General features: G+C 39.0%; 1 protein-coding gene across 1 annotated transcript; it reads left to right on the top strand.

Moving 5' to 3' along the window:
• Window positions 1-5,245: 5,245 nt before the first annotated feature.
• Window positions 5,246-17,954, top strand: LOC143810140 (lymphotactin-like). Its single transcript, XM_077293032.1, has 3 exons — window positions 5,246-5,352; window positions 12,557-12,671; window positions 15,948-17,954. The coding sequence occupies exons 1-3, from the start codon at window positions 5,286-5,288 to the stop codon at window positions 16,234-16,236; spliced, it is 471 nt and encodes a 156-aa protein (XP_077149147.1). The 5' UTR covers window positions 5,246-5,285; the 3' UTR covers window positions 16,237-17,954.
• The last annotated feature ends 292 nt before the right edge of the window (window positions 17,955-18,246 follow it).

Genomic DNA, 18,246 nt, shown 5'->3' on the forward strand with positions numbered 1-18,246 from the left:
AATTACTGTTATTGTGAATAGTTAAAGAGATTGTCCATTACAATAAATAATGGCCCCATCGATTTAAACAGTGGAAAGAAGTATTTTTGTAAATACCTTTTGTTGTCATTCTTGCCTGTGAGCGGCGCTATCACTGACCTCTCACTGGGCATCACGTGACCCCGGCTGCAGCCTGCTCTGACATCCGTTGATATCACGTCAACTTCCGGGAACCCAGAGGCGTGACCCAGTGACTATCTGACTGGGCTGTGGCGATATTTCACAGCACGTCACAGTCCAGCATCCAGCACACGCTTGCGGCCAATGAAAGCAAAGGAGAGAGGGACAACGCTAGTTGGATGCTACCCTGTGATGTGGAGTGAAACACTGCTCACAGCCCAGTCAATGAGGGGGGTGCATGCCACTGGGCCACGCCTCTGGGTTCCCAGAACTTAACGTGACATCAGCGGATGTCAGAACAGGCTGCAGCCGGGGTCACATGTTGACCAGTGAGCAGTCAGCGATAGCGCCGCTCACAGGCAAGAATGACAACAAGAGGGATTTACAAAAAATCTTCTTTCCACTGATTAAATCGATTGGCACATTATTTATTGTAGTGGACAACCTCTTTCAGCAAGTTGAAGATTAAATGATTTCTAAAGTTAAGTTTTATATATATACAGTATGTATATATATATATATATATATACTGTATATATATATATATATATATATATATATGTTTTCACCATTTACATTTTAATACAGATAAATAAAAAAACGCTAATGTTTGGGCACCCTGCATGGTTAGTACCTAGTAGCACCCCCTTTTGCAAGTATCACAGCTTGTAAACACTTTTTGTAGGAAGACAAGAGTCTTTCAATTCTTGTTTGAGGGATTTTCATTCATTCTTCCTTGGAAAATTCTTCCAGTTTTGTGAGATTCCTGGGTTGTCTTGCATGCACTGCTATTTTGAGCTCTAACCCACAGATTTTCAATGATGTTCAGGTCAAGGGACTGTGAGGGCCATTGCAAAACCTTCAGCATGCGCCTTTTGAGGTAGTCTATTGTGGATTTTTACATGTTTTTAGGATCATTATCCATTTGTAGAAGCCATCCTCTTTTCAACTTCAGCTTTTTTACAGATTGTGTTATGTTTGCATCAACAATTTCATTGCGAATACATTCTTCCCTCTATCCATGTAATATTCCCGGTGCCATTGGCTGCAAAAAAATCCCAAAGCATGATTGATCCAGTCGATCCTTAATGTTGAGTCATAGTTCAAAACCAAAATGTAAGCTCTTTTGGGCAGCACGGTCCTATCTCTCTTCTGTAGAATATAAGCTCTTATGGTCAGCGGGGTCCTCTCCCTCTCACTCTTCTGTACTTCTCTTCAGTCGGGTACTCTCTCTCATTTCTGTAGAGCAGACATGGGCAAAGTGCGGCCTGTGGGCCTCATCCGGCCCTTTGGCTGTCTCAGTCCGGCTCACGGGCCAAGACAGCCAAGGGGCTACAAAAACATTGGTCCATGGGCCCCACCGTAGCCGCCCACTTGCTGTCTCCATCTGCACTGAATCTGACTTCTTTGGTGGAGGAGGGGCCTCAGGCCACTTCCTCCACCAATCAGCATGTAAAACAGCTGACACAATGACATCATTTCATCGCATCAGTTGTGTGCTGTGGAGAGTCAGCGCACTGGAGACACCGAGACAGAAGCAGAGCGCCGGGGAATGGGATACACATTTTTTCTTATGTGTATGGGATGCTTGGGTGGGCATGGAGAGGCTATGGGGGGTCGTTCTGCACAAGTGGAGCCTATGGCGATGTTGAGTGCACAAGGGGAGGCTATATGTGTTTTGTGGTGCACAAGGGGAGGCTGTGGGGATATTGTGGTGCACAAGGGGAGGCTATGGGAGTGTTGTGGTGCACAAGGGGAGGTTATAGGGGTGACATGGTTTACATGGGGAGGCTATGGGGCATCGTTCTGCACACGTGAAGGTTATGAGGATGTTGTGGTACACAAGGGGAGGCTATGGGGGTGTTGTGGTGCCCAAGAGGAGGCTATGGGGGTGTTGTGGTGCACAAGGAGAGGCTTTAGGGGTGACATGGTACACATGGGGAGGCTATAGGGGCCTTGTTCTGCACATGGGGAGGCTATGGGGGTATTGTGCTGCACAATCGGAGGCTTTATAGGCCTCGTGCTGCACAAGGGAAGGCTATGAGGGCCTCGTGCTGCACAAGGGAAGGCTATGAGGGCCTCGTGCTACACATTGGGAGGCTGTGTGGGGCTTGTGCTGTATATGGGGAGCCTGTGTAGGGCTCATGCTGTATATATGGAGAGGATGTATGGGTCTCATGCTGTATATGGGTGGCTGTGTGGTTCTCATGTTGCATATATGGGGTGGCTGTGTGGGGCTCATGCAGTATATGGGAAGGCTTTGTGGGGTTCACCCTTCCTGAGTTAAAACAATAGTATTGTTGTTTCTAAATGATTATGAACTTGTTTTCTTTGCATTATTTGTGGTCTGAAAGCACTGTTTTTTGTTTTTTTTTATTTTGACCATTTTTCCTTGTCAGAAAAAAAAATACAAAATTAATTGGTTGGAAATGTGAGGAGAGGTATACATAATAAAAACAAGTACAATAATCTAATTTGGAGACATGTTGTCAGAAGTTTGTAGACTAAAAAAACAATTTACATTTTACTCAAAAATATACCTATATAAAGAGAAAAATCAGACAAACTGAACATTTTGCAGCGGTCTCTTAATTTTTGCCAGAGCTGTATATACAGGGATGTCAAAGATGCTAAGCAGGATGGCAGCCAACAGTTCAGTGATTCATTAAAGCTCGTGACTCTCACAAAATAATAGGTGTTTTGGACTGATATGCATGGTATGGAGCTGTGCCCATAGATCGCCCAGCATTCTCAGGTGACAATACAACCATATGGTTGGAAACACTGATGTACCCTAAGATAGACCATCTCATTCTTTTCTTTCTTAGGTTGCTGTTCACTCGCAATAAGCATGATATTATTCCATATAATCCTAAGTAACATCTTGCTTCCTTTTTCCTTTAAGCATTTTATTACATCTTCATGAATCACACACATTATGTAGGTGTTCCCTGCTGATCAGAGGTTCTCCAGTATAATATTTCAACATCCAAATCTTACAAAAGCAGCAGACATATGACAAAATAAATTATTTCATTAGTTCAGAGATCATAGTTATGTCAAGAAATGTAGCAACAGAGGTTACATATCATTAGGAATAACCCTAAGTATGTAGTAACTAAGATTGAGGACATTAGTATTCATCATTAGCAAGGTCTTAAAACTAAAAGTGACCAGTCACATTCCATTACTATACAGGATGATTTCTTGTGTGACTCCCAACCATCTGACTGACACCTGCTCAAATGGAAATTCAATCTCAGAAAGATTCTTAATGAGAGCCATAATGGGGAAAAGAGGAGGGCATGGTTACATAACCAACATAGTTGCTAGACATATAGAAATATAAACATATTCCAACGATAATACAATACAAAAATATACAGTAGATAGACTGAATGTCATAAATAGAAATTTATCAAATTTAAATGATCTTAAGAGAAAAAACACATAATAGAACAAAAGGCATTAAAATGGGATCTGTCAGTAGGTGTCATTTCTGCCTTCCTAGCTCTGATGTCAGCAACCCCTCTTTTCTTCCTCATTCTGTGTCAGCCATCTTAATAACCTTATGTCTTACAGCTCTGGTTCCTAATAGTCTTTTTTACCTACTGCTGTGTTACCCATAACTACAAGAATCCAACTTAAAAATAAACTTTCTTCTCCAATCTTCCCTACGTGCCTCCTGCAGTCGAGTCAAGCTATTTGATGAAATCTCTTTGTGTGAGTAATAGTATATAGAGAGCCACAGAAATGGTGTCTCCAGTGCCCTACACTCGCAGTCTATTTATGGAGTCAGAATAGTAGGATTATGCCTCCTAAGCTGTTTATATGGGCATGTAGGTCATAGGCTGGATAAAATGATGCCTTGATATGTGCGATCCAATGTCTTGATCCAGAGAAATCCAACTTTTTCTTATAGACAACATTTATGGGCTGGACATAGATCTCCCCAAGAATCTGCCTCCTGTGCTCATTCTAAATAAAAGGTGGCGTTAGCAGTGTGAGACATGTAATGACTGACAGTCTGCTCTCATAATCACACACAGCTCTGCAGTGAGATTAAAAAAAAAAAGTACAGCAGAAGTAAAGTTTGTCCCATTAAAAAGAATCTGCCTCCTGTGCTCATTCTAAATAAAAGGTGGCGTTAGCAGTGTGAGACATGTAATGACTGACAGTCTGCTCTCATAATCACACACAGCTCTGCAGTGAGATTAAAAAAAAAAAGTACAGCAGAAGTAAAGTTTGTCCCATTAAAAAACCATTTACAAACTAACTGGGTGGGCACTACAAACATATAGGGATCAACTTTCCAAGTCATCCAACAAGCAATATGAATAGTAAAAGACAAAGAACAGAAAAAAAATTGCGATGATCACCAAAAAAATATACATTTTTATTAAGAGATAGGACAACAGATAATAACACATTAAAACCATTTAAAAAGACGCATGATTTAAGTTAGGCTGTGTCCATTATGGGGTATATGTAAGGCGTGGCTATCTGCAGTGGGATATGGCCCCTTTAAAACTTGATAGTGATAACATCTAAAATGTTTGTGTTTAAATTTTAAGTCTGTGTCTGATTTTTTTCCTTTCCTTGACTGATGCTGCAATAGAACTTTTTCCATTTTAGACCTTAATGTATGGCTCTGCTCCTCACATGTCTATTATTAGGAAATCAGGATTCTTGTGCCATTTGGTAGCCATCCATGTGTCATACATTATAGCTTGTCTGCCATAACTATGCTCAATTGGAAGCAATATTAACTCTGAAACAGTACCTAGTTAATATGTGCCTAAGTGCAACCAATACTTTCTATTTAAGTGGTTAGAAAAAATATGTTCATACTTTCTACTTCGCACAGGAAGAACTTGTGAGTTTCCGCTACAAAACCCACAGTTGTATATTTGAGGTTTGTCTTACCTTATATGTGCTTGTCCACTGCTAACAAGAAATTTCCACTTTTGAGGGGCTTCATATGGGAGGAAGAACTTATTATACCTAAATCTGGAAAATACCACTTCCTTCTACCGCCCTATAAGTAAAAGTCAGAGCCCATCAGATTTTTTACTATTTAGATTCAGGACCCCCATCCATTCTTGTCTTTGCCATCGGGCTGAAAGATGAAGTTAAATCATATTACTCTTCTTACTTTCATTGGAGTACTTCTGGTGGTGACACAAAGTCATGGTGAGTGTTTTGAAGATGCAAACAAAATTATGATTATTAATGTTCACGTTGTATTGGTGATCATATTTAATCCTCACATGAAAAATCACAAGGTTATTTCCATATCTGATGTTATGTTTCTCTTTCCTGTTTTGGCATATCCAGATGGTACTGACCCTTTCAACATGATAGAATTATACTGATGCAATTCTAAACATTGATCATTTATGCAGTGGACATTATATTTTATTTAAATTCTAAACGTTTCTATATAATAAGTTTAAAGTGTCATGCAATATATAATTAGCCAAGACTGGCTGCTCCCATACTACACTTTCTTAATTTTTTTTTTTACAAGGCCTTCTAGTTGATGCCTTCAAGGGTGTACGGATGACCCTGCTTGTAATTTTTGACAGGATTTGCACTTAATGCATAGCCTTTATGAGTCTAGGAGTACCAATACATGACAATTTGAACACAATTTGGCACTTCTTTCTTCCTTCATAAATTACACTGAAATTTCCATTTTTTTTTATAAACAATTCACTTTTGGATTACTTAAATTATTATTTGTTAAATCCTTTTTAAATTTTGCCCTATATAAGTCATTATCCAGGAAAAATGGTTCCTTAACATAATTTTTCCTGTAAATTCTAATTTCTAGTCAAATTTGAATGTTTTCTTGTCAATCCTGAAAGTGGAGTAAAAGTGTGACACCATTGTTCTCAGCAGCAATCTGGGAGTCAGAGATGCATCCAGAGGTCTTCTCCATTCTATTCTTCCATTCAGCACTTTTTCTATCCGCTTCAACCTTTTCACTTCCTGCCCCAGACCTCCTTGTAGGGTCTGCCAAAAAAATGCTCAGATTTCATATTAACTCACATTATACTCGTTACTGAAAGCGAGCATGCGAGCATTAGAAATTGCTTGGTTCGAGTAACGAGCATCTGAGCATTTTAGTGCTGGCTCATCTCTAATAAACAATCCACATGTAGGCCCAATTGTCCAATTGTCTATTTAGTTTATACCACGGCACTCCAGATCGGATAGTATGCTAAAAGAGGCCTGGCCTTTGCATACTCTAACTGTAAAGATTGAGGCACTGACATAGATATAAGATATTAGAAATTAGTATTTTCAACCCAGTGGGTGAGTGAACAATGTTTCGGTCATTATCTTTGACCTTCATCTGGTATCACAGATGGCTCATGTAATGCTACGGTAAAAGCATGGGATACACAAAGTAGCGAGAGTGCTAATATTATTACTACAGTATCATTACCACTCTCACCACTCCAAATATCCCACGCTTCTCCCGTGGCACTTTATCACAGCTTGATCGACTTCTGTCTGCATAAGCCATCTGTGTACCTCATGAAGGTCAGAATTAATGCCAAAACGGTAAACTCTCGCACCCTCATGTTGGGATTGCCAATACATTTTCTACTATCTCATATCAATATGACTGCCTAATACTTTGGATTTGCAACTCTGTATTTAGTCTTTTTTTTCTGGATATAGTATAATAGTCACATTGGCTTGTAGAATAGGGGTCAGGGGACTGAATTCTTCCAATATCATTCCAGATCAAACATTCAGGTCACATCCTTTAAATGCTTTAAAATCATTAAGTTATGGCGCTTGTGTTTAGCTTCAACAAATTCATCATTTTTTTTGGGGTTGAATCAACAAAAATTTGGAGACCTAAACATCGATGTGAATTTGGAAACCTAAACATAAAATCCATTTTTGAGCACATGTATCATAATGACCCTGGTTGAAGTTGGCATGGATTTTCCCAGGTTTTCCCTCGTTTTGTTTTAGGGATTGTGGGGTTGAGAGTTCGCTATTACATATCTGTGCCCTGCCACAAGAGATTATAGTTTTGTGGTCCTCTGTTTACAGGGCAATTTCTTCATTTCTTAAGGATAAGGTATATGGTCACTCTTCGTACACTAACTTAGTGATCTGTTCATGTCATCCTTTTTATGAGCATCTGTTATTGCATCTACCCTTAGCTTTGGCTGTCAGGGTGCTTTCTATCAAACATTTCACATAAAGTGCAATTTTTGTGGCTTTAGTTTATTACAATCTCAAATCATTTATTAAATTATCATTTTGTATGGTTTGACATATCACTTTGACATTACTAAGGCTTTGTAAACCTTTTCAAGGCAATTAGAGGCTTTGGAGCTCCTACAGTTTGCCATAAATTGAAAACCCCATAAAAAGATTGTATATGAATCAAATTTTTTGGGAGCTGGTAAATTCAATTTTCTCAGTCATCACATGTGGTTTTAAGAGCTGCAACCATTACCATGCTTTATAGTCCATAAAATATTACAGGTCAGCCCTATGTATTGTTTACCACCAATAGAAGGAGTCGCGGTAACTGTGAAAACATTGAGAGGGATGTATTGTGGGGGTTGCATTCCCCTTTTCTTTATTGCCCTCTTAAAATATGTTCTAATACATGAACATGACCTTAAGGTAAAGCATCATCTATGAATAGCAATTTTCCTCACTCTATTCTACTTCACTCATCTGACACATCCTACGTCTGGACATCAAGAAGAACGTTGTCAAGGGAGAAGAAAATATTTGTAGACAAGCGACACTGACATGTCACATGGCTTAAATTGAAATCCCAGTGTGCTTTGTCACAAGAAACTGATTCACTTTCTATATTATGACATGAGGAGGAACTGCCACTATATAGAGTTGTCTGACTTAACCAGATGCTTCTGTGAGGCCATCAAAGATACTCTCATTCGTTCCTTATTTACCATAATTAGTTTCTTAGTCAAGCAAAGTTTAACAAACAGCAGAGGGTTTGCGGATACCAGAAAAAAGGAAGTGAGGAAGGATTCACTGACTTGCTAAATCAATCGAGAGTTTAATCAAAGCCCAAGATTAATGACATATTGGTATTACACAGCTTTGATGTTCTAGCGATCGAGGATCCAATTGCTATAACTACTGGTGATCTCTAAAACATGGCAAGGAAGCACTGTTCTGCAAAACTTGTATCTTTGTTTAGTTTTTGAATTGGCTTCATGTTTGACCAAATACAGTCAGAATCTGAGCATGCAACCCCCGAAAAGCAGAGTGAAGGCAATATCGGGTTAAACCAGGAACAGACCTAGATGGAGACCCTGTTTGAGGTGGCACAAAGCATGGACATTCTTTTTAAACAGTGATAATTTTAATATGGTTCATGACATGAGGCACAGTTTCACACACCACTGTCCTGGTAACCAGACAATCCTGTCTCCCTAAGGTCCGACTTTCATCAGTATTTTTGATTCTGCAAATTCAGCGTGCTCATCTGGCATCAGCGGGATAGCACTGTCAGGTGCTAGGTAGCTTCCACCATTCGCGAGCAGTCAACAACTCTAGGGATGGGAATGATTCAGAGCTTTCATCCATCGACAGGCATACATCCACACACATGTTAGCAAGTTTACACTAGCGCATGGCCGAGCGGCCATGCAAACCTTTTATAGTAGTAGCACTGCGGGACCTTCCTGATGGTCTAATAGGAGCCGCGACAGGACCTGAGCATTTGACCCCTGACCTCCATGCTCAGCATGAGTAAAGCAGAACTTAGTCCCTGAAAGGCCTGCTCGCTGCTGATCATTGCTGGCTACAAAGGCAGAGCCTGGAAAGGCAGCAGTAACCAAATACACAGTATCAGCTTGAGCCAGATGCTGGGACCGACGTCTCCGCTGAGCAGGTTCCACTGTGGCTGGAGAAGAATTGGAGTCCGCAGCAGACATGATTTGAGATTTCCCCTGTGCAGCAGTGGGAACTCGACACCTAACATACTAATGTACCACAAACAGGAAGTTGATATTGCCAACCATTCCCATTTTATTTAGGTGTATCCATATACATGGCCCACCCTGGAGTTCAAATCTTAATGTAAAGTGTAAGCAGCAATATATTAACTCTTTACCGACATCTGCTGTACATGTACAGTGCAAGTCGGTAGCGGGTGAGATCGCCCCATGATCAGCAGGTTATATCTGTGTGTTACAGCCATGACCTGCCTCTTACAGCCATGGGTGGTGCGGAGTGCGACCCGTGATTGTTAATCTGTGAAATGCCTCTGTCAATCTATGACAGCAGCATTAACAGTGTGGCAGCATGGAGACACACAATTCTAAGTGACCATCGGTGCACCCATGATATCATCATGGGGCTTCACTGGGTTATGGCACATGGGGTTCTCTTGAAGACCTCTGTGACTGTCACTACGGAGCCCCTTTAAAAGCAAGCCTCAGACAATCGCAGGTTCAAGTCCCATAAGGAGACTAATAAATACAGTGAAAAGAAAAGAATTGTTTTAAAAAATATGCAATAAAAAAGATTTAAAAAAAAACAAAAAAGTTTGAATCATCTCCCTTTTCCCCTGATAAAAATAAAGATAAGAAAAAAAAAGTGTCCAGAAAAGTCCAATCTATCAAAATGTAAAAATAGTTCACTCAATCGGTCAACAGTTTGCCCTGGGAAGAAGGGGAGGAAAAGTCACGAAAGGAAAAACAGAAATTGGCCATGTTGGAAAGGGATTAAATCATTTACCGTTTTATAGGAGTTGAGTCTTCAGAGCATAACCTCAAGCTCCTGGGCCCTATGGACAATGTGTAACAGGGTCCCATGTACCTTTTATAACATTGATGTGTTCTTATAAAATAAAAGGTACTTTGGGCCACTTTATGCAATCTGGTTTTGGTTGTGCCTGCTACATCTTTGCCCCTGCAGGACTTTATGTCACTTTTGGGTTATGTAAATTAGAGAGCGAAAAATGAGCCAGAAGTTACTGGGCGCAAAATGGAACATAGTAAACAAGAAGCATAATACATTCAGCATCGTCACTCCTGTGTGTGCTGGCAGCATTGTCATCCCCATATTCTTCAGGCTGGTAAGCATGGAACACATACTGCCCACCACAACTATAAAATGACACATAAGTGGGCTTCAGGACTAGCTGTAAGCTCAGCTCAGCCCCATCACATTCAAAAAGCTGTACAGAAATGAATGGTACAGTCACACGATTGTGAATGTCGCCACGCTCTACTCTGACACATGGAAATTGTCACTTGTGGTTGAGAACAACCTGTGAGTGAAGCACATGACTGGTGAGTCTACACAACGTGTGAACTTGTGACAAAGAGAGGGCCGAAATGAAGTCTGCAAAGGAAAAACTCTTTCTGCTATATTTTACTATCAATTTCCCCAAGTTAATGTGGTTGTCTCATTCACTGGATAATGTATGATCGCAGGGAATCCGACCCCAACATTCCCAGGTCAGGGGTGGCCAAAATCTCATGTGTAAATGGATTAGTAGTGAGATTACCACTTTATTCATTGTCTATAGGAGTTATGGACGCCCATGCTCACTACTTTGTCATACACAAAGGACAATGGACCTTTCATTCTTGAAATTGGTAGAGGTGTCAGCAGACAGCCCCATATTTATCATCTATAATGTTAATGTCAGAAACCCTTTAAAGGCTATATCCACCTTCCATCTTTTTTATCATCAATTGCATGTACAGTATTTATAGGATTGACTCATTAGCTTTGGATATGTACTGGAGTGTATGTACAGTACTTCTATTTTAATCATTTGACTATCAGTGCAATACTACCTAAAAGAAAACTGTACTTTCATCAAACTTTGTCAATTCAGTAGTGAAGACAAATATAAGAAACTTTGTAATGTATTTTTCAGAGAAATAAGCTTCCCTTCCCCAGTTACATAGTTACATAAATTAAAAAAAGACCTTGTTTCATCAAGTTTGATCTTTCTCCACCAATTGCACATTTTGTCACCTTTCTTCTACTCGTAATGAGCGCCGCCTGGTCCTTAGTATAATAAAGAATAAGTCATCTGCCAGTTCTTTATATTGACCAATGACCACACATTTACTTATTTATATTGTATAAATGGAATCTCCTCTGAAATGTCTTTTTTTCTAACCTAAACAAGCACAACTCTTCCACCCTCTCCTCATATGAGATGACTTCCATCCCTTTTAATAATCTAGTTGCTGCCTTTGAACTGATTCTAATTTCCGAATATCCTTTTTAAAATGTGGAGCCTAAAACTGGATTCCATATTCTAGATGTGGCCTCACCAGTGATTTATAAAGTGGTAATGTTATGTTGGGAGCATAGAATTTTATCTCTCTTTCTATGCACCCTAAAAGCTTATGTGCTTTTGCAGCTGCTGCTTGACATTGAGTACTGCTGCTCAGCTTACTTGTAACCAGAATACCTAAGCCCTTCTCCTGTTCTGTATTCCCGAGTATACTCAAAATTTTATGCATATGCAGCAATAGGATTACTCCGTCCTAGGTGCATTACCATAAATATATCAACATTAAACCTTATTTGTCATGTGTTTGCCCATTCAGTCATCTTATCCAGATCATTTTGTAATATTGTACGGTCAAGGTCAATTTTTAATATCCTGCAGAGTTTGGTTACATCAACAAACACTGACACTTTTATCTCGATCCCATCCTAAAGGAAATTAATAAAGAGATGAGAAAGAACTAGTCCTGGCACAGATCCCTGCGGTACTCCACACCTGACTATATTCCATTTAGAGAACTCTTAGTTTCCTACCTTTTAGTCAGTTCCTTACCCATTGGCATATAGCTTTCCTAGTCCCTGGTTCTGGAGCTTCAGTATAAGCCTATTATCAGACAGTTCTTCACCTCCCACCCTAGTATTGACTACAGGTGTCATTTGACACAACCCAATATTTTCTGTGGAAGAATGAAGAGCAGGGAGTGGAAACAGGCAGAGGGAGAAATAGAAACAGTGTGGTGAACTTTCAAACAAGTCTTTTACCTCATCCCAAAACTGAATCACATCCAGACAGCTCATCTTTGCTGTATCCATTGTGCTGTAGCTTGTTTCCATAAGCTAAAAAAAATAATGAAAAGCAAGAATCCCTCTATTTGTGCTGTACTGTGTATGGTAGAGATGACAGCAGCTTCTCTAATCCCTCCAGCTCAGAGTGGATTGCAATTTAAAGATTGAGCATTCAGAAGTGAAAACTGGTGAAAATGCCAGATTCAAATCCAATAATGTCCAGATATATTGTTATTCTTCAAGGACTCAAACAGGACACTATATTCTTAATATTTACCTATAATTATAATGTTCGATAATGATCCTTTCCTAAATTTTCAAATAATTTTCTTTTTAGGACTGGAAATAAATTCTGAAGATGTGCATAACTGCTCACAAGTGCAAGCAAGAAAAGTTGATATTAAAATCTTAAAAGGTTACACAATAAAAGATATCCCTTTTCATGCAATTTTGTAAGTATCCGGGGCACAAAGCTCAGACCAATATTGGTTAAAATATGGGTGCGCAACCTTTTTAAGTCCACGGACAACAATGGTGTTATGATTGACTTTCGGGGACAGCAATAAAACTTAACAATGTGTTAACTTTTGAGAGGTTTCTGGCATATCAAAAGTATATGCCACAAATGTCTAAGATATGCCTGTTCCACTACAAGAACTCCAGCATATCTGTAGAATGAAGGTTGTCTTTTCCCTCAATCAGTACTCTACAGAGGAGGAAACCCTGCACAAGTGTTATTCTCCCTATTGAAGCCTATCGGTGTTGTAGTATCTGGCTGCATTTCACAATTCCCTTTAGCACACATATGCCTATCTGTACTGCTAAACAAGGGTCATGGAACCTCAGTCTCTTGAAGTATAGATGAGCTAGATATGGATACAAAGTTCTCTATTAATTCTTGCTCATTCTTACTCTTGACTAGTGTTGAGCATTCCGATACCGCAAGTATCGGGTATCGGCCGATATTTGCTGTATCTGAATTCCGATACCAAGTTCCGATATTTTTGTGATATCGGAAATCGGAATCGGAAGTTCCCAGTGTATGGTTCCCAGGGTCTGGAGGAGAGGAGACTCTCCTTCAGGCCCTGGGATCCATATACATGTAAAAAATAAAGAATAAAAATAAAAAATATGGATATACTCACCCCTCCGGCGGACCCTGGACCTTAGCGGTGTAACCGGGAGCCTCCTGAAAAATCCAGGGGATCGTCCATAACTATTGAAGGTATCATTTTATTCAGCTTCCTATGATCTATATGCCCACATAGATGACTTAGGAGGATTGATCCTACTGACAGATTCCCTTTAATTCAATGGTTCACAACCTGCAGCCTGTGTGTGGAGAGCTGCAGTTCTGTAATACTATTGTAGGAACTCGAGGATTCTGATAGCGTGGGGCAATGAACAGACAGAGACGTTTTTTTTTAATGCAAATAGTGTATTAGTACAACAGGAATAACACCCAAAACAATATACTGATAACCCGCAATGAAACAAGTCCTTGAAATATATACAGCAAATCGGCAGAGTTCTTAAGGCAGCGTCCTCGGCAAGGTGATCAAAAGGTGAGTGTGACAGGTGATGTAGTGCAGATCCAAAACACTGTCGGTGCAGAAAGAGTCAAATCCAGGTATGTAGTAAACACAGGGAAGTCCAGAACAAGTCCACAGTTTAATCCCAGGTGTGGCATAAACAAGGGTAAGTCCAGAAACTAGTTCACAAGTTGATCTCAGTTGTGGCATAAACACGGGTAAGTCCAGAAACAAGTTCACATTAAAGTATTATGCTGGTGTTGTTTCCAACAGCTCCCACCGGGGGGAGTAAATGAAGGATTAAATAGCAAAACACAGTCCAGAAACAGAGTTCTACCAGTAGGAATGAACCAAGGGTTAAGTTCCAAGTCAACAGACTAAAGATAACTTAGAGAGTGAAGCTTACATACACAGAGAATGTCTAGAGCCATGGGTAGAAGCACAGTAGAACAAGCAGCTGAGCTGAAGGGGAATGGAAGGATAATACTCCAGCAAAGAAGCTGACACCTGAGCCAGGTTTTAAACAAACGAACAGGAAATAGGGCAGACAAAAACAGCAAACTCCATCTTAACAAAGGGCAAGATCATTCACAAGGTGACTTGGAAAACCCGGAATACTGACAGGTTCCCACGCTGCCAAATGACAAAGAGACCCAACAGCTGTGACCGGTGGTTAAAAGTTTACCTTCAGTCAGAGGCATTGGCTGATGGGACTACTGTGTATTTTTAACACGGACTTCCTGGAGAAGTCCACGTTTGAGATCCGTGCCAGAACAGTAGGTGTTCGGTAAGGACCCCAAACTTTACTGTTCGTGTTCGCCATCTCTAACCTTGATATCTGCGATCGGATGTGTTATTCCAGAGAAATCCACAATTTCCTTTTATATGTAAATGAGCTTTTTTGGACTATGGGCTGGACACAAATATCCCTAAGAATCTGCTTCCAGAGCTTATTACATATAGAAGGGGAAGTTAGTAGTGTGAGACTTGCAACTAACACAGGACAGTAGAGCTGAACTTTATCTCATAAGAAACAGATTAGTAGCTGCAGCTCTCACAGCTTTGCTGTTTTGTAACAGTGTCTGTCTGTGAGATATGAAACTGAAATGAACCAGCAGATGTGTCAGTTATAATAACATACAGGTCTGCAGTTAGATCAGGAGAGCAGATAGCAGCCATCACATACCACTCTTATTTAAAATAAGCTTTTATTTAAAATAAGGTGGAGGCGGATTCTCATGGAGATCATTGTCCGGCTAATAGATCTGAACTCTCATTTACATTTAAGAAAAACGGATTTCTCTGAAATAAGACATCAAACCACAGATGTGAAGATATCATTTTATTCAGCTTCTTGTGACCTACATGTTCACATATATGGCTTAGGAGGGTTGATTCTACGGACAGTGAAGGTCAGACTCATAGCACCCCAGTTATCAAAAGGACTTGCAGTTCTAGAGCAAATGTTGCCGTGTCTTTGTCTACATTATCTTGTACTGTACAACACTCTACTTTTTGTAACGGCTGTGCTACAGTATTTATTATGTATTTTACTCACTACATAGCACTATTCATTCCACTGTGCTTTATACACATTATGAGCACTGTCCTCATGGGACTCACAGTCAAAATTCCCTATGTGTGGGAGGAAATTGGAGGAAATCCAAGCAAACATGGATAGATAATATAAACTCCCTTCAGATGTTGTCCTTGGTGGGATTTGAACCCAGGACCCAGAGCTGCAAGACTGCAGTGCTAACCACTGAGCCACCGTGCTGCCCAAAGTGGGAGATATTGCAGCTTTGTCCAATAAATGCTAATATAACACCGATATAACATTGATGGGCGACTCTAAGGATAGACCATTCATTTTAAACTTTAACATCTGTTGGTATCAATAGTGTGTTCATGTGTCTTCCCTTTTTCTGAAAACCTGAGCAATGATTCCGGAGATTTGACAAGTATGTAATTTCTGCCCTTGCCAGTCCAGATTGGGGTAGATTGGCACAGAAAATAAAAGAAAGTATTGTAAGAAATTCTTTTTACTTTGAAATATTGTACATCCTGTATCATGTGATTTCCTTTACATCCAGTAAAAACATCTGGCAATGAAAAGTTGACTTGAAATTACTTATGCTTGGTCATCCACCATCTAATACTAATCCTACTGTTTATACAAATCTATTTTCTTTTAAGGTTTTCTACTAAAAATGGTACAGAGATATGTGCTGATCCCAGTGAGACGTGGGTTAAAGAAGCTATTATTGCACTGGACAAACAAACTCAAAGCCAATCACCTAAAACGGGAGCAAAAAAACAAAGAAAAAAGAAAGTAAAGAAGACTGAGACCAAATCCAAAAAAACTATAGGGAAGAAAAGACAAAGAAAGCAGAAGAAGAAGAAGCCTCAGCCAACAAAAAAAGCACCATCGGTGATGTCTATAAGGAATATTCTAGCCCCAAGGAAACTTGCTGGGAAGTCCTGAGAAGAGCACATTCCCAAATATTACTGAAAATAAACTAGCAATAATGGGAACCAAGATTACAGCGCCTTCATTTTTAGCTGAGTAATGCATTGAAAATAATTGGGGTACATTCACATGTATAATAGGAGATGGATACTATTGGTCTTCTTGAGAAGCAACAGATTTTCAATTACTGGTAGAAAGAATTAACAAAACAGTTACATGGTAACATGAATGTCTATGAGAAAAGTGTAATGCTTCATATTTCCTGTGGAGGCACTGTCGGGAAATTGAACATTTTTTACTGATCTATCTACCCACATATTTCATAGCCTCTCACTCTCCTCTCTACAAACACACAATTCCGCCATTGTTTTTTGGGATTTATTTTTACAACATTCATTATATGGTGAAAATATTGTGAAAATAATCTGACTACATGATCCTCCAAGGCACTAAAATTACCGCGACACCAAAATTGTGCAGTTTTTTATATTATATTTTAGTGGTGAAAAAAACTCAAAAATTTGTGAAAAAATTTAGTGTTGTCCATATTCCGAGACCCGTATTTTTTTTATTTCTCCGTCACTTGACCTTTGAGATGTGACAACACAACAAAACAGCACACAATTCTGGCTAAACAATTTTTTTTGTAGGTTAACTAATGATTATATTTTTCGTAGCTTGGAATTTTGCACAGCTGGTGATACCAAATGGATTTATTTTAAACATGCTTTTATTTTAATTTTTTTTTATTTTTTATTTTTTTTTTAAATAATTTTAATTTTTCTTTTCAATGTCCACAGGGGAACTACCGTAACTATCTCATGTGTATTCACACAGGTCCAAAGCACTCCAGTAGTATTATTACTTTTTTTTCAAACACATTTGTATTAAAATGAAATAAAAACTTGAGATATAGACATAAACAAAGTAATATTATACAAGGGAGGTATTAATATTAGAATTGAAGTGTGGCCTGTGTATAGAAGCAAAATATTTAATAGAAATTACATGGTCAAGTTAAATATCAATTGGTTGCATTGGTATAATAAAGGTAATATACGATCCCCTGCATGTATGTCTTGTGCCCCAACACGCGTTTCGGAACATTGAGCTATGTATTTATATACCTCTGTACACTGCTAAATACTGTTAATCTACACCCATGTTCAATATGACCATGTAATTACTGTTCTTCTTTTTGCTTCTATGCACAGGTAACTTTATGTTGCCTTTTTCTGACTGTATCATCACTGTTTTTATTTGCTGTTAATATCAATGTGTTTGACTAAAGTTATAATATTGATTATAGAAAGGGAGAGCTGTGCACCTTTACAACACATTCGTTAGATACATACTTATAGAGGAGAGGGGAAAAAAACTCATTAATCAAAATGAGTCACTAAAATTAATACAAAAATTGCAAATTTGCAATACCACTTATAACCATCAGAGTGTGCTGCTGAGCACCATCAATTTTATCAATATCTATTTCTAATATGTTAATTTCTTGAATATTTAAGAAGATAATGTCCAGCAGTGATAAAATCTCCACCTAGATGTCTTGTGATGAATGTGACTTATCTTCCCAGTGCTTTATCTTCTATCTGTTTCTGCCAGGCAGAAAACTTGTATTAACATGTCATATTGATAATATCATTGATTTGCTGAAATGAAGGATTCTCACATTTGCTGTTGTAAAAATCATGTATATCCTGTATAATAAATTGCTTCCTTTATGTAATAAATTATTTTTTTCAAGCAATGTAATTTTAGATTTTATATCAAAATCAGGTCCAGGTTGTGTTGATATTGATGCTGCCAGATTTCACTTTATAGTTTATAGTTATGCATCCCAACTACTGAATTATGATAAGGTGGAAACACTCATAGAATAATACTGGGTAACAGCCTCCCAGGTTAGTCCGGAAACTTAATTCAAGCACTCAACTGGGTTTAAGTGAATTTTTTCATAATTATTATATTTTCCATTCAAAAATCTGCATAAGTGAATGACAGAGTCTGACA

This window comes from Ranitomeya variabilis, chromosome 2 (assembly GCF_051348905.1).
Source record: "Ranitomeya variabilis isolate aRanVar5 chromosome 2, aRanVar5.hap1, whole genome shotgun sequence".
In the NCBI taxonomy this organism is placed as follows: domain Eukaryota; kingdom Metazoa; phylum Chordata; class Amphibia; order Anura; family Dendrobatidae; genus Ranitomeya; species Ranitomeya variabilis.

What these genes read in the sequence shown, in the direction of transcription:
- LOC143810140 (XM_077293032.1), top strand. Translation starts at nt 5,286, where the DNA reads ATGAAGTTAAATCATATTACTCTTCTTACTTTCATTGGAGTACTTCTG. An exon ending in GGTGGTGACACAAAGTCATG is followed by an intron (nt 5,353 to 12,556) that starts GTGAGTGTTTTG and finishes TTTTCTTTTTAG; the next exon opens with GACTGGAAATAAATTCTGAA. An exon ending in ATCCCTTTTCATGCAATTTT is followed by an intron (nt 12,672 to 15,947) that starts GTAAGTATCCGG and finishes TTTTCTTTTAAG; the next exon opens with GTTTTCTACTAAAAATGGTA.